General features: G+C 42.4%; 1 protein-coding gene across 1 annotated transcript in view; it reads right to left on the bottom strand.

Moving 5' to 3' along the window:
• Positions 1 to 27,252, bottom strand: part of AGBL1 (AGBL carboxypeptidase 1) — a 661,016-nt gene that overhangs the window by 438,167 nt on the left and 195,597 nt on the right. The window contains exon 16 of the mRNA XM_059418473.1: positions 7,998 to 8,178. Coding sequence (XP_059274456.1) covers positions 7,998 to 8,178 — 181 coding nt within the window. The remainder of the gene's footprint in view (positions 1 to 7,997; positions 8,179 to 27,252) is intronic.

Here is a 27,252-nt window from a genome sequence, read left to right on the forward strand (position 1 = left end):
GGCACATGGAAAAGTCAATGTTTTGGAAGCCAAATATGGACAGTGAGTCCATAAAGGAATGAGTCACTCCCACCTAAGGGTATATACCCTAGGGAGGGTCCAGAGGCCCCATACTTATTAAACCCTAGGTTTTTGGAGACTGCCTGGACAATCAACCAGGCTCCCCAGTATGTGCTCAGTTGTTGTTCAAGACACTGAATGATGATTAAGACAAAGAGAAGAAAAGAAGACCAAGTAATTTTGGTGCCCACAGCTTCAACAGGAACCACCCCTCAAAGGGGTAGGATACAAATCCCCCCTTGCAATCTAGCCTATAATAAAACACTATGGGCAGTACACCAGCACCTCAGTACTAATATCTAACTAAATATATATCCAACAGTTCATTTCTCACAGAAGTGGCCCAAAGCTTTTTAGAGCCCTTGCTCTGGTCTACAATGATCTATGTGAAGTCCACACCTTAAAACACTTTAGCAAGGTGAGGTGCACCCCAGGTTAGAGTTAACAAACATCTCTGAGGCATTTACTACCTCCCAGGCTCTATGTTAAAAACACTCAAGAGGTAAGTCACCCAGATGACTGCCTCGAACTGTGGATGTGAGCAGAGCTCACAGCCAAGTGGGAAGAACACGAGCTTTGCAACCAGGCCAACCTGAATTTAATCCCGGACTCTGAAATATCAGATACGCTGCTGACCCTGTGTATGTCATCTCATCTTTTGCCTCAGTGTTCTCTTCACCTGCAAAGTGGGAGTAATTTTTTCCTAAGTATAAAAATTAAAATTAAAATCATACTTTAATTTTATCAGATTGACCCCCCCAAATTAAAAGGATTGATACAATGTAGTATTGACAAGGGTATGGGGAACAGGCACTTTCACCCACTGGTGGTAGGAATCTCTATCTACACATTTTTCTAAATAATCTGGTAATAATGTCTCAAATATAAAATATGCATAGCATCAACTCAACAGACTTGAGAATTTATCTTAAGAAAACAGCCATAGGATTTCACCAAGAGAATAACAAGAATATTCCCCTGTCTCCTGTTTATAATGGAGAATTGTTTAAAATTAATTATGTCAATACTATGACATAGCCATTTTAAAAACTAATAATGCTATTTGTATTCTTTGCCACAGGAAGATGTTCGTTTATAAACTCTACTACAAAATATATGATCTTACTTAAGACAGAAATATATTTAAAGAAATAGCTGATATTCCCGGAGTTGTCAGCTTACAAAAAAATGGCTAATGAATGTTCTCCAACTTGACAATAGCATTTACGTCTGGACAGCCTGATTCGGGAAGGGCCTCCATGTTACCAAACCCTAGAAGCGCTATGTAATTACCATAGATTATAATGTGAACAATGTCCCTTGGAGTCACGCAATGCAGCAGCCCTGAGTTTGGGTGCTTTTTAATTTCTTCCCTCAGCTTCTTCTCTACGCTGGAATTTTCTACAGTAATGATGCCTCCCCCCACTGGAAACCATAAACGAAACCATTTTATTTTTTGAAAACAAAGAAGTCACATGTAGACAGTAATCAGCCCGAGGCTAGGGCATGTCGGGAGCTCAGCTAATGGGTGCTTCGTGTGCGCTTCTCACCAGCCACCTCTGAGCGCTCTGGCCCGCCACAGGGCAGCTAAAACTGCAAATTACCCTGCTCAGACTCCCTTGCCAGTCGGCCTCCTGGTAGGTTCTGCCAACAACAGGCACTTGAGGGAGGGAAGAAGGCAGGGGAAGACAGCAAAGGACGCCGTCTCTGCTCTCCAGTCCAGTTAATGAGACCAGAGCAGCAGCTGGCATCTGGTTCAAGCCCTGCCTCTTAGGCTGCAAGACGCCCTCACAGGGGACAGCAGGGGGCAGATACGTCCCCTTGGCATTCAGACACAGGTCACTCCACACTCTTCCACCCTCTCATCTGTGTCCCCTGGGCCACTGAGGCCCTGGCCAGGTCAGACGTCTTTCTCAGCGTTCGAAATACCAAACTAGATCTACATGGCGTCCCCCCGGCCCCTGGGTTCCGGTCCCTCCATCACTTCCCCCTCCTTCCCTCACCCTGGCAGGTGGGACCTGCTTCTGCAATTATCAGTCTCTTGGCTTCTTTGGCATCCCTTTTTGAGCTTTTAGATGTCTGCCACCAGTGTGAACCAAATCTCATCTTTAGAAACATCTACCCTCTTGCTGTACCGTGGATCATTTTTATAATTAGAAAAAAAATAAAGCTATTTTTTTTTTTGCTCTCCTAATTTTCTGAGCATAACTCTGAAAGTATAACTATTATATTTCTTCTTCACTGTTCCCTTAGGAATTTCTTCTCTAAGCATGATGGCCACTTATCCCCACCCCCAGTCTTGGGCATAGGTACTTTCTTTCAGTCTCCGTAGCACAGCTCAAACAAGATGAAAAGGCTGATTAACACTTTACTAAATCATGGAACAGAAGAGGACTACTCACAGGAAATTTGGAACTGATTATTGGTGTAGCTGTTTTCATTCTCAAGTAGCCACTTAAGGGACTGATTGCTTCTTTTGGCTTCCTCCAAATGGTACATGCCATCTTTCCTCTATGACCTCTGGTTGAGACCAGAGTTTCACCAATTGCAAGCCCAGGGGAATTATCTATTTTTCTTAAAGACCCATTTTTCAGGCATCTTTTCTTGTTCCAGGACCTGTTTTCTTGTTCCAGGGAATGCTTAACAACAGGAAAAAGCAAGGCAGTCAATGACGATACTACTCCCGCTGACAGGGATGTTCACGGACACACTAGCGCAATGTATCACAGCACCAAGAGCAAGGCTGCCTTGATACACCATGATCTGAAGACCCGGCACACAGACCTCAAGGCCACTCGTGCGATCACCTGCAGGTGGGGAGGTAACCCCAGCAACATCCCATGTGGGATTTCTCACTGGTCTGTTACCAGGGAGCTCAGAGCATATCTTCCATTCTTACTCGTGCAAATTGAAAAAGATAGTAATAATAAAATTACGTACTTCCTATGGCCCATTTTTTTTTTCAAATGTAACTGCTCCATGAGATCCAAAAGTCTGAGACGCAACCACTGCTCTATGCTAGTATATTGAAGAGATGTGAAATACATTAAAAAGTGAGAGTTGAGGTCATATCAGAGGGAAGCCCTAAGCATATCAGAACAGGAGGGAATGGACATGGCCCTGCCCAAGCTGAAGTCCCCCCAAGAAGGATAATCATCAGCCCTTTGGGATCCTGAAGACTCAGCTGAATTAAAATACACTATGGAGTGGGCAGGGGAATGCAAGTTCCATGACCAAAACAAAACAAAACAAAAAAACCCTCAAAATTAGCTGGGTGTTGCCTATAGCCAAAAACTGGCAGCAACAAGAAAGGGCATATTCTCCAGTGGAGAAGGCTGGCAGGACAAGACAGCATCAAGGCCAAAGCCAAGCTGGAAATTCAGATCCCATGAAGGAAAACTGACAATGAACTGATTCATTCATCCCAGGCCCAAATTACAGAGCTGTGTGTTGGTTTGTCCCAGGCACACTGGATATGAAGGTCCAAGCCTATAAGACTAATTTCAGAGACCACCTGATGGTAGTAGCTGTGAACAGTGCTGAAGCTCTATTTGCATCTCCAGCCAAGGGTGGGAAGGGCTGGTAGACCAAAATGCACCTGGGCTTTGGAGCTAGACAGAGTGGGTTCACACCCCAGCTCTGTCACAAGCTGGCCACGTAACCTTGGGCACAGGTGTGTTTATGTGCAGGTAGTTCAATTATTCAGACAATTTCTCATGCCATTTCTGCTTTGAACTAATTTTCTAATCTGGGTAACTCATTTTTACCTCTCTGATTTCAGTTTCCTTAACATTTGAAGGACCAGGACTAAATGATACACATGAACCCTCCTAGCTAGAACACTTTTTAAAAAAATTCTAATGCCCTTAAATCCTTACATAAAAGTGGTATAGCAGAGACAGAAGTTCTGGTTTGCCTCTGTAACATGAGGTTTTTAAACTGGACCCAAGATTTCACCCCTGTGTCCTCAAGATTTTGTATCTAGGTATTAGATAGAAGACCTGCATTTTGGGGCCATAGGTACAATTACATAAGAAAATCTATGTAAAAACAAACAAACAGGTTCTTTCTTGGCCCATAAAAGTCGCTGAATGATTTTTTTTTTATATAAAGTCTGTGAGTTCTCTTATTGTAGTAAAATAAAGCCTTTACAACCCACAGTGGAGTAAAGGAATATTGGCACTAACTTTAAATGGTCCCAGATAGTTTAAATTGTCAAGATTTTTTATCTGATTTTTACAGTTTCATTTGTTTCCCCTAGAGCATTCAGCTATTACTTCTTAATACCTTGGTGCGTTTACTCAGAGTATGCCCTCTGCTCTTTATTGTTGTTTCACTCCACGATGGCCTTGGAAGAAGAAAATCGAGTTTGTAGAGTTGTATGTATCCTAAGAATCAATATACTCCGATTCTCCTGTGAATAAAACGTTGGGCTGTGTTGACTTCATAAAAATTATTTTGTCACTACATTCTACCCAACAACAAAAGTCCAAAAATTGGAAACCATGCTAGATCTCTTCAACCCCTTCTCTTACATGCCATGCCAACCTTTTGCATGTTCTGCAATCATCTGCCTTCTCCCCACTTCAGACCCTGAACAAGCCACCATTGTCACTTCCACCCTGACCCAATTTGTTGACCCCTTGGTTTTTATCCCAGGCAGCAAAGAATGACAAGAGTCAATGATCCTCCTGGATTCCTTAGAACTCAGCCCAATTCCATATAAACAACCAGGCCAGCAAGTTCAAGTAGAAGTTAGAAGTTAGCAAGATGGTAGATTGTTTCTTTGGGAACCCATCTTTATAGTTTGTTTTCCTGCTATAGACATGTGTTGCTAAGAGATCTTTGGCTTGGCAAGACCCACTAAATTTTTGCTAGAAAATCCTGGCTTTGTCTCTCTGACCACTATTATCAAAACCTCTCAGCCATTCTCAGAGGCTCTATTACCATCACCACAAAAGGAAACTATTCTACTTTTACACATTCTTGCAAACCCCACGGGGGTCCGTGAAGTATTTTGAAAGAAGAGTAGAGTCCAGTAAGTTAAGTACCATGCTTGGGTTTAGGCTCTCCAGTCTTTATGCAAAATTTGCTTCTCTGTCATTCAGACCACACACAAGGCAATTCACTAGGCTTTAAGAAGCCTAGTAGTAAAAATGCATCCAAAGAAAATCAGCAAACTGATCTTCATCAGAAACACTATCACATAAGCAACATTTAGGTAAACTATATTAAACTCAGAGCAGACTTCCCACAGGGAAGTTAAGGCATGTAAAAGGGGGATTCGATTTCCTCTGTGGGGCACCCCAAGGTAAGACTGCACAAAATGTTTGAAGTTCATAGGGCAAAGATCAGAGCACAGAGAAATACATATCCATCCAGTTACGTACAACGGAATGGTCATGCCCTAAAATGCAATGTCAGTCACAGAGAAAGTTCAAGTAGAAGTTAGAAGAGCCACACGTCTGCTAGGTTCTAAGAAGGGTTCATGAGCTGAGACTTTTAAGGCTTTAACTGTGAGCTGCTGTGTGTCCATTGTAGTCTTGTGTCTTTTGAAATTGGTGTGCTGTGACTTGTGGATTTCCGATCAGTACAATAACACTATGGTTTCCAAGTCCCTTTCACCCAAAATTGTTTGAGTGATCCAAATAATCTATGATGTGCTTTGAGCTCCATGATGAAAGATGCAATATAAAAAAAAAGGGCAATTTTAGTCATAATAAATAATGGTAATGATGATGAATGGCAGTGTCACTAAGAAGGAGCTGGCCTGCCATTAGGGAGTCCAAAACAACCAGCTGTGAGCTGAAAATGACTGTGTCCAGGCCAGGAGGATGCTCCGTGACTGAGACCACATTAACCTTTCAACCAAAGACCTGGACCAAGCCCCTGATGTCTAGGTGTGACCAGCTGTAATGGAAAAAACTACAATATTTATCCTTGAGCCTGAATTTGCCATGGGCTTAAGAGACATTTTCCCAGACAGGTCAATAGGGAGCATGTTCCCTTACTCTTCCAACAGTTGGTCGGGGGAAGAGCCAGATTACACACAGGAGTTATGACTCTAAACCTAGTACACTTTCCATTCTCTACCAGCCCCCGGACAATTCAATGGAAAGAGAGACTTCAGAAAAGAGCCAACTTGGATGAGAACATGCTGAAACGGGATCCTGTCCCTCAAGATGGCTTGCAGAGCTGTTTTCCATCCATTTAGGCTGACAGAGCTTGCTAGTGAAATCTTGGGCACCTCAAGCAGGCAGAAGTCACTCGTTAATGTCCTAGACCTGATCTCCAGAGCCAATAGCACACGGCGGGGGCCCACTGAGTTCCACTGGACCAGGAGGGAACACCGCTCTAGAGCCTTGTCCAGCTGGATGTCTCAGAGGGCTAATTGCTGCCAGAGGCTTAATTAATGCTCCTGACGGAGGGGCCTGGCCTCCTACTCCTCCCATGTGCTTGAAGACCAACCAGTGACCACTGGCAAAGACAAAGGATCCTACTCTCTGCCCATCAAGAACCTCCACCAAAAACGAGGAGACTTGCTAGAACACACGAATCCTTTACTTCTTTGCCTTTTTTATTCTTTTGCTGTATATACTGAAATTTTATTTTTAAAGTCTATAGCTTTGACTTGCTTGCATTTTGGCATAGTTTAGCATATTTTATCATTTGGAATGTACTCTGCTCCTCTTTTTCTATTTTATCATGATACTTTACATTTCTAAATTTTTTAACTGATCAGGATTCTTTTTTGTGCTTATCCTTTGAAGCTAGTCTATTCTCAGCTGTTTGACGTGTATTTCGTTTTTTTCCTTAAAGAAATTAATTACTATTTTATCTTTCTTAAAAGGGTCTCTTGTTCAGTTGAAGCCATTTTAAATTTTATCTCTTTGAAATTTTGGTTTTCTTTTGTATATTTTTTAGCAGTTCTCGTTTTATCTCGCTTCACCTTTTGCTATTGCCCTCGTTTCTTCGTCTTCTAAACTTGTGCTTTGCTTCTTTAATACTGACTTTTTAAACCGTAAATTATTTCCCATAATAGCCTCTGAAATTATTTTTCTTTCATTTTTTAATGCATCTTACGCTCTATTTTGTTACTGTGTCTATTCCCCTAGTGAGAAGAATCCTCAAGGACCACAGGAAGAGGCTCGAGTCTTCTTTCCACAGGGATTGAGAATTTGTGAAAGTTAATCCTACCAGCTCCATCCTTGGGCCACATCACCTCGGGGACCTGCTCTGGTTCTGCGCTTCGGCTCACAGCGTCTAAAAATGCTGACGTCTTCCAACAGACCTCCTAGGACACTGGACTTCCTCATTCCCTTCCTGTGTTCTGAAGGCGTGTGGGAACGCAGTGGGGAGAAGCACCACCCACCGCTTCCATGTCTCCTTCCACCAGCCCTGACCCTCTAGCCATTCCATGCCAGCCATCCCATTTGCATACAGTGACACCCTTCTTGGCACTGTATCCAGAATCCAATAAAATAAAACTCAGAATAAAGATGCCCCTGCAGTAAATATTAGTAAGGAAATGAAAGCACAGGTCTTAACTGTAAAGAAATCAGAGTTTGAGCTCTGACTTAGTCACTAACCCACCATATGACCTGGGCAATCACTTGATTATCACAGATACTGATATTCTCCTCTAAAAAAAGAAAAAGACTATTACACCAGATTATTTCTAAGGACCCCTCTGGAGTTAATTGAACCTATGCCCTTGAATTCAAGGCAAAACAAAACAAAACAAAAACAAAAACCTGACATGACCTCAGGGTGTTTGGAGAGCACGTTGTTATTTGTACCCGTTAACAGACCAGACAGCCCCCAAAATTTATTCCTGCCACAGTACCAAGGTCTCTTGAGTGACACCCACTGAGCGACACAATGCATTCCAATGGTGACGTAAATGAGGACCCAGTTGAGCTGAGCACCTGACGTACTTGCCATTGATGACACCATCTGGATTGAGCATGGGGATGATCTTGAAAATGAAGTTTTCCCGTAGGAGTCTAGCCACAGGGTCACTGCTGACCAGGAACTCCAGGGCCCCCTTCATTACCCAGCTGGCGTTGCTCTCTCCTGGATGCACTCGGGCAGTGATCAGCTGGTAGGGACGCTGCCCTGTGGAGAGAGGAACAGGAGAAACGTAAACCTAAGTCCACTGTCCATTTCCAACAAGATCATCTCCCAGGGGCCAGACTAACTCCTGACCGGCATGAAGTCCAAAATAGGCTGACCGTTTCCCATATGTATCTGATCTACACTGATCCATTTTCCATTTGCCTCTACAGTCTGCAAGACTCGAGAAAGTATAAAGTGAAAGCTCAAGGCTTTATCAAAAGCAGAAGTACTTAGCGCCATGAAAAGAAGCCAAGAAGCCGATTTTATCAAGACTACCAAAGGAACAATTAACTCTCCAGATTCCAATAGCATGATGCTGTATGTCACAGATCTGAAATTGAATCTTATCTTCATACTTAGCAGCCGTAAGATCTTAGGTGAGTAATTTGATTTCTGCAAGGTAAGTATCTCATCTGTAAAATGGGGACAGTGATACTGATCTTGTGTGGGTGTTAGAGAAACAAAAAGATGTCAATAAGGCACACGGCAAATTGCTTGGCATTCGCTACAGGTTAGTTTCTCCCACCTCAGTTATGAGGTCTGTGGGTAAGATGGCCCTTCTCATTCCCCAGTAGAAATGGGATTCAAGGGCAGCACTTGTGCTGGGAACTTTATGTCTGTAGGACACTGAACTCAAATATTGAAAAAGATTTGACAACAGTGAAGCACCTGGCATCTCAATCATGCAAAAAAAAAAAAAAAAAAAAAAAAAAAACAGGAAAACGCTCTTTGCCCAATCACAGGGAACATACATGATCTGAAGAGACCTTATGGAGACTGCATAGACAAAAAGCCCAAAGACAGGCTTGTCTTTCTTTCTTGTTGATAGAAAACATCTGGACCATTGTAATGTTGAGATGTATTCTAAGACCACATCCTGGCTCAGGTGAAAAGTGTGTTTTGATTGATTAATAGTGTCTGTCCTCTATACACTTGGGGAAGGAGGGGGGAATATGTGGCATCATACCAGAAGTTAACCACATCTGCTCTAACTCCTTGATTGTGTGTGTGTGTGTGTGTTTTCTGACTCTCTTTTCCTTTTGTATCCTCACCCAATTCCTTATGGCTCCTAAACCCACCTGAGGGACAAGAACTAAGCATTTGCCAAATATAAATATCCCAGCCATCAAGCAGCCTAAAAGTTAAAATAGTCATTTCTTGGGGCACCTGGGTGGTTCAGTGGGTTACAACCTCTGCCTTTGGCTCAGGTCATGATCTCAGGATCCTGGGATTGAGCCCCACATAGGGCTCTCTGCTCAGCAGGAAGCCTGCTTCCTCCTCTCTCTCTGCCCGCCTCTCTGTCTACTTGGGATCTCTTTCTGTCAAATAAATTAAAAAAATCTTAAAAAAAAAAAAAAGAAGAAGAAGAAGAAGGAGGAGGAGGAGGAGAGAGTCCATGATGGTTTTTCAGCAGGAGAAAGACATGTGAAAGGCCATGTTTCATAAAATCATTTTGACATTACTGCAGGTCATGTATTTGCTGAATCAGAGACAGTATGGCCTGTTGAGTACAGAACGACTTTTGGAGCCGTAATTCCAGAGGTCACATTCCAGCCCCACCATTTTCTACAGAATGAGTCATGGAAGTTTCTGACAAAATTGAGTATTAGATTGGTCATCTTGCAGGTAAGACTAATGATTTGCTAACTGAAGCTTACTAAATAAGCATATTGAGGAGGAAAAGAGATATACAGTTAGCTAGCTGAGCAGAGCAGAACCTAACTGAAGGCCAATGTGCCCCCTCCATCATTTGCTCACAATCACGTCTCACTCTCTCCAAAGCAAGTCATATTGGCACTCCGATAAAAAGCTTGTTGAGAAAGAGGCTTGATGAATTCGTACCAAATCAGCAGACTATTTTCAGTTCTATAATTCCATACCACTCTCTTTGTGGTCTTTGAACCAAGTTCATTTACAGCATATGGAACAATAATGGTAAGTACTCCCAGCCCAGCAAGAAGAAATAAAAAATAGCTTAAGCTCTTGTAAATTTCCAATACCAACTGAACACCCTCATTGTCCAGGACACTTGGCTCCCACTGCCTGTTCCCCAGTACAATTCAATGCATCAGACCATAAAGCGAACAGAGCCCTTGCAAAGAGATACCCACAGGGTGCCTTTCCTTCCAAGAATCAGATTGATAACGTGCTGTATTGTAATATACCACAAGACCTAGCAGGCTGCTCGGAGCACGATAATGGAGCAAACAGGGAAAACTGTGGATTCTCATGAAGACATAAGCAGCATGTTAGCCATTTCCAGTTAATTTTCCTCTCTTCTGTGATTTAAGACAATTTTACAGTTGTACTGGTGAGTAAACTTAGGAGACCATTCAGTGGCAGCCGCAAATGATGTTCTAGAGAACCCCTAAGAGACAATAGCTGCAAAGAGTATGCGACACACATACATGTGTTTTTTTTCTTGTTATTGACAATTTCGGTTTTAAAAACTCATTTCTGCTTAGGGTAGGGCAAAGAGGATCAGGCATCTGCATTTTTTTTTTCTCTGCAATTTATAAAATCTATTCCGGAGGTCACCAAAATCTATGGGGGAGTCATGGTTTGGCAATAGGCTAATTCTTAAAGCTCACTATTGAATTTATGTCAGTGGTAAGAACATCTGTAAAAAGAGGTTAGAATCAAGGAGGGAATTATATAATGCCTAAGAGATAGCAGGCTCGCGGCCAGTGAAAAACTGAGTCAGAATTGAAGACATATGTGATGATACACGTGTGTACCCAACTCCATAAACATCCATCCAGTTTTTCCTTTTTTCTTTCAATAATCTATATTAAATTCCTACTGGCACTCTGGAAGATTGTGGAAATTGGAGGGAAATAGCGGTTTCTGCCCTCAGGGAACTAATCATAGTCTGGTGGGAAAGAGAGGCACACAGATGATCAGGATCCAGTGGGATCAGGGACATTTCTCAAGACATTTTCAAAGCATCGTGGAAGTCTCATCACAATGTTATTTATAAAGAAGTGAGCAACTGGAAATAACTTAAATGTGCCCCCGTAAAATCTAGCTAAGGGAAGGATTCATAAACAGAGTGCAAGGCAAGTGTTAAAATGGCACCTGGATATTTCTGTTGACACTAGAAGATATCTGGGGCACTATGATAACTGACAAAATACAGGCAAGAGAGCTACATCATAGTGGATCCCATTTTTATGTAGCTGTCACATTCTCTTAAAGGTATCTATATATAGGACACATTGTGGGTGGAGGTCATTTAAATAATTTTTATGTCCTCTATATCCCTACCTAGAATGTTCTCCTCTTCAGAAAATAATAAGCATATGTCAATTTTCCCAAAGGCAAAATATTTTCAAATAGTAAACCGCAGAGGAGAAAGAGGCAAGAAATGGATTTTCACAGAAGAGGTAACATTGGATCTGGTTTGTCCAGATTGAGTGGGAGTTTTCCAGATGAAGTAAAGAAAGGAAGAAGGTGACAGAAAAAGGCTAAGTAGATGCATTTGCAAAATAACAACGTCATAGAGCACCTAATGCCTGAGAAAGAGCAAAGTGGTTTGATGTGGTTACAGTCTGAAGCTATACGGAAGGGAAAATGGGAGTAAAGCCACGAAGTGGTTTGCATCTGTGTCTGCAGACCTTTGGAACCAATGCTAAGGAGACTGGAAACCATCTTGCAAGTTGTGAAGGCCCCATGGAAAATCCTCATGCAGGGGTATGACCAAACAGCAAGTCTCACGGGAGCTAAAGACTCAGATACTGGGGGTGAGTGGTGGGAGAAATAGCCAAAAGAGGAGACTGATTTTCAAAGTTAAGGAAGACTACCTTTGCCTTAACTTTGGGAGAGTGGATAAAAACATCTTGATTGGGGTGCCTGGGTGGCTAAATCAGTTAGGTGTCTGACTTTGGCTCAGGTCATGATCTCAGTGCCCTGGAATGGAGCCCTGAGTCAGGGGTCCACGCTTGGCGGCAGGGGGAGTCCTGCTTCTCTTTCTCTTTGCCTCTACCCCTCCCCACGCTCATGCTCACCTGTACTCTCTCTCTCTCTCGCAAATAAATAAGTAAAATCTTTAAGAAAAATTTAATTAAGGCCAAGGGAGTAAGGAAGGAGCAAGGAAACAGATATGGGAAAAACTGTCAATGAAAGAAGATTCTGAAAAAAGAAAATCTGAAAATAGGTGTGGGGGGAAATTTTTATACATTATAGAATATACTGTTTCCCACCAAAGGTGGCCCACTATATACATTTTCTGCACCATGTGTTCCATCTCTTTTTAAATTAGCGTTATTTATAGTGTAATTTATATTCAATAAATTTCACCAATTTTAATTTTACAATTCAGTGAATTTTGACAAATGGATTCAGTGCTGTAAAACCACTACGATCATAATATAGAGCATTATTACCATCACAAAAATCCCCCTCATTCTGTTTTGCTGGCAACTCCCTCCCCATCCCTAGCCTACAGCAACCAGTGATCTGCTTTTCATCTCAATAGCGTTGTCTTCTCTGGAATTTCATAAGAATTGATTCATACAGCGTATAAGCTTCCTGTCTGGCTTCTTTCACTTAGCATAATGTTTGTGAGAATCCTCCACGTTGTTGTATGAATGCATCAATAATCTGTTCCTTTTGGCCACTGACCATATTCCCGTGTGCCACAAAGCAATAGATGTGCCACCACTGGTTTATCAGCTCAATATAATCAATCAAACATTGGTTTAATATTTGAGTTATTTCCAGTTTAAGGCTATTACGAACAAAGCTGTTATAATTTGCATACACATCTTCCTTTGGAGTGAATTCCTGACTATAGAATTTGTGCATCCTACAGTAAGGATAATAGGAGAGTAGGTTATTACAAGGGGCTGCCAAACTGTTTCGCAAAGAACGCAGACCATTTTGCATGCCCACCAGCAATGTCTGAGAGTTCCAGCTGATCCTCCGGTTGATCAACCCTGAACACTGTCAGGCTTTTTAATTTAGCCATTCTCATGGGGAGACAGTAGCATCTAATTGTTATTTCAATTTGCATTTCCCTGATTACTAATGATGTTAGAACTTTGTGTTGTTTTTGGTCATTTCCATACCTTCTTAAGTACCTGTTCAGATCTTTTGCCCATTTTAAAATCAGGTTGTCTTATTATTGAGTGGGACAGGTTCTTGAGATCTTCTAAATGCAATTCTCTGGCAGATATATGTTCAGTCAATACTACTCCAAGTCTTTGGCTTACCTTTTTGTTTTCTAAACTATGTATTTTAAGGCACAAAAGTTTCTTATTTGATAAAGGCAAATGTATGCACTCTTTTTCTTTTGTAATTTGGATATTTTGTGTTTCACTAAGGAATCTTTGCCGAACGCAATGTGACAATAATTTTCTTCTGCAAGAGTTAGTCTAAGTTTAACATTCAGATCAATTACATAAGGTGTTTCAAGTTAATTTTGGATTACGATATGATGTAAAGGTTGAGATTCACATTTTCCCTCCCATAAGATCCTTTAGCATTTCCTACATATTCAAGCTTATCTTCTGCAGAAAACAACAGTTTCATTTTTCCTCTCCAAACCTTAAGGCTTTTTTTTTTTTTTTTTCCAACTGGGTGGTGTTATCAACCTGACATTCCTGAAATATAATAAATTTGATTATATTATCTTTTAATGTAATCCTGGATTGGTTATTTCTTTAGAATTTTTGCATCTATGTCCCATGAGAGAGATGACCTGTAAGGACTTTCTTTTCTTGTAATGTCCTTGTCAGGCTTAGTTATCAAGCTTATGAAGAGTTGGAAAGCACTGCCTCTTTTTCTTTTCTGTGTAAGATTTTTGAAGATTGGAAATACTTCTTCTTTAAATTTTATGGTAAAATTTCTTAGGGAAGTCAGGTAAGCCTAGAATTTTCTTTTTCAGAAGATTGTAATAACGACCCAATTTCTATAATCACAAATCTAACTTACTTTATTTTGTTCTTAAAGATTTATTTACTTATTTTAGAGAGACAGAGCTCACACATGAAGGGAGGGGTGGAAGGAGAGAAGCAGACTCCCTAGTCAGCTTAGAGCCAGACTCAAGGCTCAATCTCAGGACCCTGAACTCATGACCTGAGCCAAAATCAAGAATCATATGCTCAACCTACTGAGCCACCCAGACCTCCCAATTATTTATTTTATTTTATTTATTTATTTGACAGATAGAGATCACTAGTAGGCAGAGAGGCAGGCAGAGAGAGAGAGAGGGAGGAAGCAGGCTCCCCGCTGAGCAGAGAGCCAGATGCGGGCTTAATCCCAGGACCCCAGGATCATGACCTGATCCAAAGGCAGAGGCTTTAACCCACTGAGCCACCCAGGCGCCCCCCTCCAAATTACTTTAAAACATATTCAAATTGTGTAATCCAACTGTTCAGATTTTCTATTTCTTCTTATGCCCATTTGGTAATTATACTTTTCTGTAATTTTGCATGGAAAACTGTATTTTCTAATTTGTCAACATAAAGTTGTTTTTTAAATACCTCTTCTTATATATAAGAATCTCTAGTGATGATCTCTTATCTTTATTTCTGATACAGAGGGTTTTTTTCCTTAATCATTCTCATAAAGGGCATAACATTTTAGTTTTTTCCCAAAAACTATTTTACAGCCATTTTCTCTTTAATTTTGCCCTCTAATTTTTATTTATCCTTCCTTCCACTTTCTTTGCCTTTCATATTTTTGTTCATTTATAAAGAGCTTGAAATGATACCTAGATCGTTAGCTCAACATATGATAAGGTTTGATAAATATCTCTATATTTAAAAAAATGTTGAGTGCCATGTTCCACATACACCAATTATATCAAGTTAGTAGTATTAGTTCCTATTTTCTTTATTCTTGCTTGATATTATGTCTCCTAATTCTAGGAGCTCCTGAAAGAGGTATGTAACAAGTTTCCAAAGATACTTCAGATTATCCATTTTTCCTTGAAATGTTGTTAATTATTTTAAAGCTATGCTATTAACTGATCCTAGATTTAGAGTTGCTTTGTTGCCCTAACTGAATTTTTTTCATTGTTATAAGGTGTCCTCCTATTTCCGTTAAAACATTTTGCCTTAGCTCTCATTTGTCAAGGTATTCACACAGACTAGACTTCTTCTGGCTAGTATTTACAATGTGTATCTTTTCTCATCCCTTTACCTTCAGACTTTCTGTAATTTTTCATTAGGTGTTTATTTCTTGGAAGTACGGTACAGTTGGATATCTGTATTTTATTCACTGTAACATTATTTTATTTTTTTAAAGGATTTTATTTATTTATTTGACAGAGAGAAATCACAAGTAGATGGAGAGGCAGGCAGAGAGAGAGAGAGGGAAGCAGGCTCCCTGCTGAGCAGAGAGCCCGACGCGGGACTCGATCCCAGGACCCTGAGATCATGACCTGAGCCGAAGGCAGCGGCTTAACCCACTGAGCCACCCAGGCGCCCCACATTATTTTATTTTTAAGTGGAGTATTTACTCTTTTTACACGTGATGAAATGAATGATATATGTGGGTTTAACACTATAATTTTATTATTTCTTCTCCATTCACCTTAACTATCATATTATCTATTTTCTGTCCTATCTTGTCTTCAGTTGGATTAACTACATAGTTTTTCCACATTGGTCCTTTTTTCTTCACTATTAGTGTGGTACTTATATGTCTTTAATTCTTTAATTAGTTACCTTAGAGATTATACCCTCTGAGCCACCCAGGCGCCCCACCTTAGAGATTATAATATGCATCTTTGCTTTATCACAATACGATATAATTACTTTATTTTAATTTCCATTCTAAGTCTTAGGATTCACAAAACATTTACATGGTGTTAATTTCAATCAAATGAAATATTTGCCCTTTTTAATTACTCTTCACTCTTGCTGGCATTGAGGATTCATTCTTCTTCTGCTTGAAAAATCATCTGTTAGTGTTGCTTCTAAGAAGTTTGGGTCTGCTAGAATTGAGTACTCTCCCTTTCTGTGGTTTCTTCCCTTGCCTGAAAACAAATCCACCTCGTCTTCAGTTCTGAAAAGTATTTTTGCTGAGTGTAGGAATGTGACACTCTGGATGCTGAACTCTGTTTTCTATTGCTTTCCATGTTCCCTCCACCAGCATCCTGCAGTCCTACAAGTACTGAGAAGTTTGTCTTCTCGTTTTGCAGAAGTAGGAATGCCTGTTTTTGTTTTCTGCTACATACACTCTCTTTACACGATTTCCAAAAGAAAGGAGAATGTTTTCGTTGGAATTTTCAGGTTCTTGAACTGTGTTATATTCTTTTTTGGGGGGGTGGGCACATTTCGGTTGATCGTGCTAAAACTAGCAGATGGCCTATCCTAACCTCTTCCTTCTCGCCAAAGCTTGTATCATTTATTCCTCATACATTTCTAATTTCTTTGAATTTCTTCAACAATATGAACCAGAAGAACCCTTTCATTTCGTTCAATGTTACCATAACTGCTGGCTCTCTGACAGATTAATACACAATTGGGGCTTTTTAAGTGTGAGATTATAGGCAAACACACAGATGGCACTGCTATAGAACTCTGCAGTTGGGAAGCTACTTTCCCCTCTATTACTTCTTCGGTCCTCACAGTAAATCTGGGAAGCAAAGACAGGTATTATTCTCTTCTTGTTTATAAAGCCAAGAAGGAGAAAAGGAAACACACACACACACACACACACACACACAAAAACACAAAAAACAAAACAAACAAAAAAAAAAACCTGGGGTGCTTTGAGTCAAGATCCAATGTTCTTTTCATTTGACCATGTATTATTCTGTGTGTGTACTTAAGAGGAAGGCTGAAATGAATCCTATCGAGACAATGCGTGATGATACACTGAGGGCAATCAAGTATCACACAAATTATGAACCAGGCAACCAGCTTCTGGCTCGGACTGATTAAATGGATTTGGGAAAATTAAACCCTTTTGAAATCACAGTTCCTGACCTATAAAGCAAGGCTTTCTTAAGTCTTCACAGCACTGAATTCAGTGATTATCAATGGCAACTGAAATATGGTAGATAAAAATAAAACGTTTTAGCCAAGGGTTTCAATCCCCTTTGGTTCTATTATGTTCTCCTGTATCATGTTAATAGAGCTCCTAACAAGAAACAAAATTACATGAAGCTTCATCTCTTTTCTCACTTTTTCCAATATTCAGATGCAAGCGCTGATAAGTGGCGAAGTGGTCAGAAGTCAGACGGCAGCACAAGAAAAGAGAGAAGGTAATCACTGCTAACAATCCACTTCAGAACGGCCAAGTTGGGCTGGATCTCTCTTGCTGGCCCCAAGCATGGGGCACGATCCTTCCCAGAGGAGCGGGGTCTGCCCACTCATGAGGCCTCCTGTACGAACTCCCCAGCTGCGGTCTTCCGGCCCACAGGCCATCAGACCAGACTGCAGTTTCCTCCAGTGGCAAGAAGTGGCCTCAAATCTTGCCCCTTCTCGCTTTGAGCCCTGCCTTCAAAGCCCGAGGTGTGACCTTCATACCCCCAAATGCCTGACACAGAGCCCTAAAAGCCCTGGCTTCTGTTGGATGTTTCTTCATTATCACCAAGGAGACATGTGACGCCTGCACTGACCAGGGCCGGGGGAGCGTGCCCCATGGAGGAGTCTCACGGAAGTAAAGGAAGCCATGGACCATAGGCTCTTCACACTGATGAGCTACAGAAACTGACCGGAGGAAGGTCGCCATCTTGCCACTGGCAGCCCATGAATCTTCTTCTGGACTTTCTTAAACTTCTCACAAATTCTAAGAACAACATACAGCATTGCTGGGAAGTGTTAAGGACGAGGAGTCCTCCCCATCATGCCGGGACCTCTGAGGCCTCACCCTCGCTCATTCCTCCTCTCTCCATCACTCGTCCCTCTTGCTTCTTTGCCACAAACAGCCCACCTCCTCCTCAGCAACTGCTCTAGCCCCACAGAAGCGCCAGTGATCTACAAACACATGGAAAACCCAAATCTGACTGCATCACCTCCCATATAATGAATGGTGCTAGAGTTGACACTCCTCACAGAGCCCTCAGTGAATGCCCCAGCTGCTGGCCTCAGCTGGATTGTCTGGTCTTGCTTCCCATCATTCCTGAATCAAACAGTCTTCCCTCTGCTGTGTGCTGTTTCCCGAACCAGAGTGTCCTGTCCCTCCCACGGCTCTGCACTGCTGCCCGAGCTCTTCCCTCTAGTTCCTGAGCCTTGTTTCTTGCTTCCTAAAGCTGTGTACATTGGGGCTTTCCAGAAGATGTTTGGTGACTAGATGGGAGTAATTCACTGTAATTATCACCTATAATTAACCCTTCTGTGCCCAACGGTGCCACAACATATTAATTCACTGGGTCTCCCCCCCAAATTCATTCCTTCATTCATTCAACAAGGATTTATTGAGCTCTTAAGAGTGCCTCAGGAGGCACTGTAATGGGGACTGGCGCCGCAGCAGGGAGAGTTGAAGTCCTAGCTGTCAGAACCTTGCCTTCCTGTGGGGAAGGCAAACAATAATGCCATGTTCAGTTCTATGGATAAAATAAAGAAACATCAGAGGGGAAGCAACAGAGGATCCAGAAGAGGGGCGGAGTCATCATTTTAGAAAGGATGATCCAGAGAAGGCTCTCTGAGGGGCTGACACCTAAGAATGGACCCCCCGGAAGGAGGAAACTCAGCCGGTTCCCAATACAGCCTTAAGCAGGGCTGGAACAGAGAATGCAAAGTGGAAGAGCCCCACGATGCGTGTCTTACAGAGAAAGGCTGTGCTTGTCACGGGAAATCATGGAGGCTTCGAGGAGGGCAGTACCAGGATCCAATCTGTACTTTTGCTCCCCTGAAGACACCTGTCCACGCCACAGTCAGCATGACGTCTGTGAAGACCAGACAGAGAGGCCAGCTAGGTTCCTCACATGTAACAATCACATGCTGTTCTGCGTTTCACACACCAAAACGATGCTGTAAGAGCACAGATCAATGTAAATGACTAGCCCTCAGTAGGGATCACCATCTGCTTCTTTCACTTCCTGCGACTACTGTGAAAGTTTCCACCCATCAAGTAATAGGCAGGATGATGCCCCCATTCTTTTATTCAACATTTATTGAGTATCTTTTGCTTATCAAACACTGGGGATGCCAAGGGGTTCTAGACCAAGTACCTCTCTTCAAGGAACTACCACTTATCCCAAAGGGAAGTAATTATTTATTGGGAGTGAAAGACTTCTGGCCTTTTGGAAACTTCTCTCCACTAGGGCAGTGTTTCTCCAACTGGATTGTGTACGTAAATCCTCCAGAAATCTTGCTAAAAAGAAAATTCTGTTTCAGTGACTGTGGAAAGGGGGCCTGAGATCCTGCATTTCTACCAAGCTCCTGGGAGGATGCCAACATGGTTGGTCCAAAGATCACACTCAGAGCAGCAACGCTATCCCCATCCAACAGAAACATAATGCAAGCCACAGAAACATTGTGCAAAATTCTGTGTTTTCTAGTAGCTACAGTTTTCTAAAATACAAAAAAATATAAAGGGGCACCTGGGTGGCTCAGTCAGTTAAGCCTCTGCCTTCCGCTCAGTTCATGATCCCAAGTCCTGGGATCGAGCCCCGCATCGGGCTCCCTGCTCAGCGGGGAGCCTGCTTCTCCCTCTCCCACTCCCCCTGTTTGTACTCCTTCTCCCTCTACCCACCTCAAGTAAATAAATAAAATCTTTTTAAAAATATGAAATTAATTTTCATAAATTGCATTTAACCCAACAGATCAAAAATATTACCATTTCAATGTGTAATTAATATGAAAATGATTAATGGGATCCTTTATATTCTAGGGTCCTGAGTCATTGGAAGTCTGGTGTGTATTTTACAATTTCAGCACACCTCAATTCAGACTAATCACACGTAACTTCTCAACAGCCTCAGGAGGCTTATGACTGCTAACCTGAACACCACAGCCCTCGATCCTCTATCGACTGTCTTAACTGAACCCCTTCACCACACTTAACGGTAGAAGTTTATTACACTCCAATGGAATATAGCTAAGGCACCAAGGAAATGAATAAAAGAATAAGGCTTTTCCTCCCCAAACAAAACATTCTGTTCCACTGTCTTCTTTCTTGTGAAACAATCCAATTTTGAAATATTACAAACTCATATTTCTTTGCAAAGGGCAATCTTGCCATCTTACTTTGTACCATTCTGTCTCTGAATTTCATATATATATATATATATATAAAAACTGGGCTTGGATAATGGGTATAAATGAAGGGAAAATCAGGAAATCTATTCCTGAGCAATTTTCAGATAACCAAGAGGAAGTGGCATAATCGAGGCTGAGATAATAATTTTCGACTCTGCACAAACGTGAGAAAATTCATCTGCATTCCCTCATCTGCGTCAAACTCTACAGATTTTTCAGGAGATTTTGTTTTATTATAATATGCTGGAAATAAAAAATAATACATCTGTGCTATAATGATACATAATATATCCAGTACGATAATAGAGTATTTGGATTGGGTTTGAGGAATTTACTACACACAGAAACGACAGTCACTCGGGAGAAGTGTGTAATCGCATCAGGAAAATTGCAGACAGATGCTGCTGCACTCCCCACCCCACCCCCGCCACCCCCAATCTGTCAGCTGATCTCAGTTAGGGATGTTTGTAATTCTGCCTTAGGATCTGCAGACTCACTGGTAGCGCAGGGCACTGGGGCCTCTGCCCCCGATCTCCCCAGTAGAATGAATGCTGCCCAGAGGAGAGCATTGACTAACTTCCTCAAGCTCCAGGAGGTCCCGGGAGGACTCTGTCACCTACAGACCACTCAGAGTGGGGCCAAATCAATACAGACTGTTTCTAAATGGAGGCCTTGTGAAGACACAGTCAAGGCTTATGCAGTCTCTGGCCAGAACCCGTGGCCTGACCACTACCTCAACAGAACTATGCATCACAGTATCTTCCAGAAATACCAATAACCAAAACGAGAGGGAAGGAGACCTTTTCATGCTCCACGAAGACTCATCCCACACACCCCACCGGGGTACGCTAGCTACATTATGTTTCTCTAGGTTTAGGTGTAATAGAAGGCACCAACAGCTATGAATCTTCAAGAAAGAAATTAAAGAGCTGTAGGCTTTGCTCAGAAAACTTTGAAATATTCTAATGAATCATTCTGCTCCCAGGTCACATACAACGGGTCTCTTGCTTTGTTCTTTCCCACAGTATTTGCCTGAACGTATCTGGACGGCAGTAGAATCCAAAGTGCCTGAGGGAGCAGATTCCAGGTTCCAGAGACAGAAGGAGTTCCTTCCAGAAGCAGAATCTCTGCCCCTGCGGGGTTACCGCGGGCTGCTGGGGCCACCTTACCGAGGGAGGCTAACACGCCCCCATGAGGGAGGGAAGGAGACGATGAACCAAGCGAGGGGCAGAAACATGCTCTCATGTGTGATGGACGTCTTTAAACCGCTGAACGGCACGGTTCTCTCGGTTAGAAATTGACAAAGCGAGAGCACGCCCTCATCAGTGTCATGTCCTTCAGGAATCTCAGCTCCCCACAAACTCTTCCCAGACCCGGCGATTTAAGACAGCAGAAAAGCCACCACGCCAAAACTGCACGACGAATAAATTAGGGGCCCGAGTCATAAGGACCAATAAGGTAGGAGGAGAAAATTTAAGAGTTTTAAGCCCCAAACATATGTCACCACCTGACAGTGGAGCAGAGCATTTTAGAACTGAAACCGTGCCAGGAAATCTCAATAGTTGCGTTACTCGCTTTGCACTGTGCAAATTTCTACTCTTGCAATTGAGTAAAGGCGCGGTCTAGGTTGTGGGGTTAGGGAGGGGAGCTGGAGGTGTTTAAGGAAGCGGGGGGGGGGGCGCTGGCATAGGCAGGTAACCTTGATGCCTAGTTACTCCACAGACAGAACCAAGAGCTGTTGTGGGTACACGGAACAGAATGGAGTTATGACATTTTGAAATGAACTTTAAAATTCAGGCTGAGCTGCCGGTTTGCAGTAAGGGACGAATGGAGGGAGCGAGGGAAGAAGTAAGAGAAAAAGAAAGGGAAGGGGGTCATCATCACTGCTGTTCCAATCTGAATGCCTCGAGTGGTGACCCGCCAGGTCTTCGCTTATGTAACCCGACAAGCCTATTCCAGACTCACAGTTGCTCGGCAACGTGCCTTTTATGTTTAAGCCATTTAAATGTATTCACCTTCTGAATTAGGTATATTCACAGATGACTGGGCAAGAAGAAAGAGCCCCTGGCAGGCCAAGAGCTCTTAGGATGTGTGGAATCAACAGAGTGTGTGCAGAGTTGGTCTGGTCAGAGAGCCTGACAGAGGATATTAGTGACACATTTAGGCCTGAAAATGAGAAATTGAGATCAGCATACAAAGTCTTTGGCTGCTTCCAAACCAGGCTTCCATCAGCATCAAAGATGTACTTCTGCCCCTTGGCCACATCAGTGTTTCCTTCTGCCTTTCCAAAACCCTCCCGCAGGTCCTGGTGGCGGAGGCAGCAGCTGGCACATGGCCCCTGCATGTGGCCTTGAACCCAGCTGTGTCTGGGTCTCATCGCCACCCTGTGTGGCCCCACGTGGTGACAGTGAGCCATCACCATCCTTTTGGACAACTCCACTGGAAATGGGAAGGTCTCACCAGATTCCACGTGCAAAGAATGACCCAGCCTCTCATTTCTGCCTCCAAAATAACTTTTGGATATTTTCCATCTTCTGCATCCCTGTTGATTCAAAATACTCAGTGACACCTCTACCACTGCCCTCAGGATCAAATTAAGGGCACAAGGCCCTTCATGATCTGCCTTCCCAGGGCAAGGAGCCTCAACCCTGGCCACCCCTGCCTCAGCAACCCCTCACACACACAGAGCACAGCCAGAACCTTCCTGTTTCCCTGTGCCCTACTCTGCCCTTTGTGCAGGCTCTTCTTTCTTCGTAATGCCCGCCCTCCTGTGCCCTCTCTGCTGGACAGCTCCACTGGACTTTAAGTTCAGTTCCAATGTCACTCATTTCAGGTTAATTTCCCTCTTACTGCCTTCAGAGTCTGAATTAAATACTCCTGAGCCTGTCTCTTCAGCCATCTGGCACATACCTACCATAGCATAAGTCCTTTGAGCCCACTATGCCTCGTGCTTTGCACTTGGCTTACCTGCCTCTCTCTGGAGCATAACTCAAGGTGGGCTACAGTGCTCAGAGCAAGCCTGCTTTGCAAAGTTCAGTAAAGTATCTGAGATCTGAAAAAGCATGTACACTGGCCCTCAAAAATAAAAAGAAACTATGAAATTGAAACAAATGTTTGACTGTCCAAACAGAATATGATGTCAACTTCATTAATTGTTAAATTCAGTATTCATACAAATGTTATTATCTTTGAAAATAATTTGTAGGGTTAGATTTTTGTACCTGGCAGGACTTACTGATTACAGACCTTGATGGCTAAGGAACCACGGCCAACTATAAATTATCAGCCGTAGCCAAATAATTGTGAAAGCATACGAAATTGTTTCAACTTCAGTAAAAAAAAAAAAAACTTGATGTGGGATTTGAGCACATTTTATTATGTTCAGTGTTACACAGGATGGGGTCTCCAACTTTTAAAAGTGCCTTGGGCCTAAAAAGATCTTAAAAATGGCCCTGAGGATGTATATTTAATTCAATTTTATTTTCCCAGGAACTAAGAATTAGCTCTGTGACTGGTACACACCTGTCACCTGCACACACGCATGTGCGCACACACACACATGCATACTTACATACACAAATTTCATTAAAATATGGATTAGAGAAACAAAGATGAGTGAGAGGAATGTCACCCTGTCTGAGAATCAGGTAGTCACTGAAAGCAAGACTTTGTAAAGTTGGACTGTGCAGCCTCTGAGCCGTGGCTGGGGAAGTGGATCCCTATGAGGACGGCTAACCTTAAAAGAGCACAGCTGGAAAGATGGAGCTTGATCAAAAAAGGTTTCTAAACCATGCATCTGTATGGACAACCTTATACATTAAGAGGAATGAAAGAAGCAAGAAATGCTTCTTTTCTTCTCTCCGGGCTTAAGAGAGAGAGAACAAATGCTCAGAGAAACAGAGAGAAAGACACAGACAGACGGATGAGAAGGCGGGGACTGTGGGCCCGAAGTGTAACAATTCTATCAGACGAGATCTTTGGTCATCAGTTCTTCCTGCACAGTATATAGATTTAAAGGTCCCTAGAAAGCCATTTAATACAAGCCAAATGACATCCCACTAGTGCCTTGGTTTAAAATAATCCCCCAGGGGGCGCCTGGGTGGCTCAGTGGGTTAAAGCCTCTGCTTTTGGCTCAGGTCATGGTCCCAGGGTCCTGGGATAGAGCCCTGCATCGGGCTCTCTGCTCAGCGGGGAGCCTGCTTCCTCCTCTCTTTCTGCCTGCCTCTCCGCCTACTTGTGATCTCTGTCTATCAAAAAATATAAAATAAAATAATCCCCCAGACCATGCCACGGGATTGTGTCAGAGGTGTGCCTTGCAGATTGCATGTCAATGGATATTTTAAATATCAAGTCATCATTTAAACTTAGCAAGCTCTCAATTTTGAATCTTCTCAGAAAGTTAGAATTCTTGCATTTATATTTTGAAGTGAGACACAAGGACACAAAATGACTCAAACACAGCCCTAAAGCTCTGCACAGTGAGCAGGTAAGCCATGCTCCTGCATGCCCTGAGCTGGCCAGCAATCCGGCCTTGGATTTGGCTGCGAAGCCCAGCTCAACATGCTCTTCCTGTCCGGTCACTTAAGTTCTCTGAGCATCAGTGCCTCATTTGCAAAACTGGGGGGAAAAAACTGTACCATGCAATGGATGTGTTCACTGACCTTATCATGGTGATCATTTCACAACATGTGTGTGTAATAAATCCCGACACTGTACATCTTAAATTTCACACATTAGATGTCAATCGTATCCCAATAAAGTTGGGGAAAAAAAAGTACCCATCTCACAGCACTGTTGTCCAAATTCAATAATAGTGCATTTTGCAAAGTATAAGGTATATGCTAATTACTCAATAATGTAATTAAGTAATTTGTGTACTGATCAATTAAGGAGATTTATATTATTATTCACGCTATAGTAAATTGAACAAATGAATCAATGAGTGAGTGAATTATTAGAATGACAACATCTACTTTGAATGAGAATCATTCAAATTTGACTTTTAAAACTTTTGTCTAACATGAAAAAGTGCTCCATATCACTCGGCATCAGGGAAATACAAATCAAAACCACAATGAGATATCACCTCACACCAGTCAGAATGGCTAAAATCAACAAGTCAGGAAATGACAGATGCTGGCGAGGATGCGGAGAAAGGGGAACCCTCCTACACTGTTGGTGGGAATGCAAGCTGGTGCAGCCACTCTGGAAAACAGCATGGAGGTTCCTCAAAATGTTGAAAATAGAACTGCCCTATGACCCAGCAATCACACTATTGGGTATTTACCCTAAAGATACAAACGTAGTGATCCAAAGGGGCACGTGCACCCGAATGTTTATAGCAGCAGTGTCCACAATAGCCAAACTAGAACCTAGATGTCCATCAACAGATGAATGGATCAAGAAGATGTGGTATATATACACAATGGAATACTATGCAGCCATCAGAAGAAATGAAATCTTGCCATTTGCGACAACATGGATGGAACTAGAGCATATCATGCTTAGCGAAATAAGTCAAGCAGAGAAAGATAACTATCATATGATCTCCCTGATATGAGGAAGTGGTGATGCAACATGGGGGCTTAAGTGGGTAGAAGAAGAATCAATGAAACAAGATGGAATTGGGAGGGAGACCAACCATAAGTGACTCTTAATCTCACAAAACAAACTGAGGGTTGCTGGGGGGAGGGGGGTTGCGAGAAGGGGGTGGGATTATGGACATTGGGGAGGGTGTATGCTTTGGTGAGTGCTGTGAAGTGTGTAAACCTGGTGATTCACAGACCTGTACCCCTGGGGATAAAAATATATGTTTATAAAAAATAAAAAATTAAAAAATAAATAATAAATTAAAAACTTTTGTCTACAACCCAATATAGACAGATGGGAATAGAAAGCGAGTGTTGCCATACGAATTCATGATATTATGGTGTCATATTCTACTCTGTGAAGGTGACACTGTGTCCATAATGGCTAAGATCAAGGGCTTCCAGCCAATCAAATGGACTGTGATCGAAACCCAGGTGACCAACTCTCCTAATTGCCCAGGACTGTCCCAGTTCCATCACTGAAAGTCCCATGTCCAGTGGAACCACCACCTCAGCCCTGGGCAAAACAGGACAACTAGTCACCCCACCCCCTGGTCCCTCCATGTCACAATAACTTGAACCCATGTAAGCTATTTATACTCAGCCTCAATTTTTCTGGTTATCAAAGGAACATAATAATAATAATCTCACATCATCATAATAATAACACAGTGGTGTTATTGTGACAATTAAAGCTGGAAGCTTAAGCTGCTCAGAGCTTACACAAAACCCAGCATGGGTCAACAGGGTGGGCAGGGTGACTGTCTTTCCCTCTGCTCTAAGATGCAAAGAGATCCTAGGAGACTGCTCTCTGAGACAGACCCCCGAAAGCACAAGGCAAGAGGGGGAGGCTGATGGGAAGGGAGAGAATTTCCACTGACACAGAAATATCTTCCATGGTAATCAGCATTGACGGGAAAAGGAAATAAGGGGAATTTATGTGACAGTTTAATAGGTTTTTGTGAAATATGATATTATTTTAAAGTTTGCCTGAGTGAGGCAGACAGCACATTAAGGTGACTCTGGCTCTAGAAAGATGACGACGCTGTATTTTAAACTATGAAATTTGCCCCACTGTTTCCTTGCTGTATTATGTAGAGCGTTTTGGATTTATATTGTACATACATATGTACACATTCTGGTATGAGCCCTATTGAGAAGCAAAGTCTGCCCACAGGCAAAGTAAAGCATAAAGCCTAGGTATGTAATGCCAGGATGCTGCCTGAGAACTTAAAATGCCCACCCAGAAACAACCATCTATTTTTGTCCCACCATTATTTTTTTCATGGTCTCTAATCTCCCGTGGGGAAACAGTTTTGAGGAGATCC

The sequence above is a fragment of the Mustela nigripes genome, chromosome 13, assembly GCF_022355385.1.
Source record: "Mustela nigripes isolate SB6536 chromosome 13, MUSNIG.SB6536, whole genome shotgun sequence".
Classification (NCBI taxonomy): domain Eukaryota; kingdom Metazoa; phylum Chordata; class Mammalia; order Carnivora; family Mustelidae; genus Mustela; species Mustela nigripes.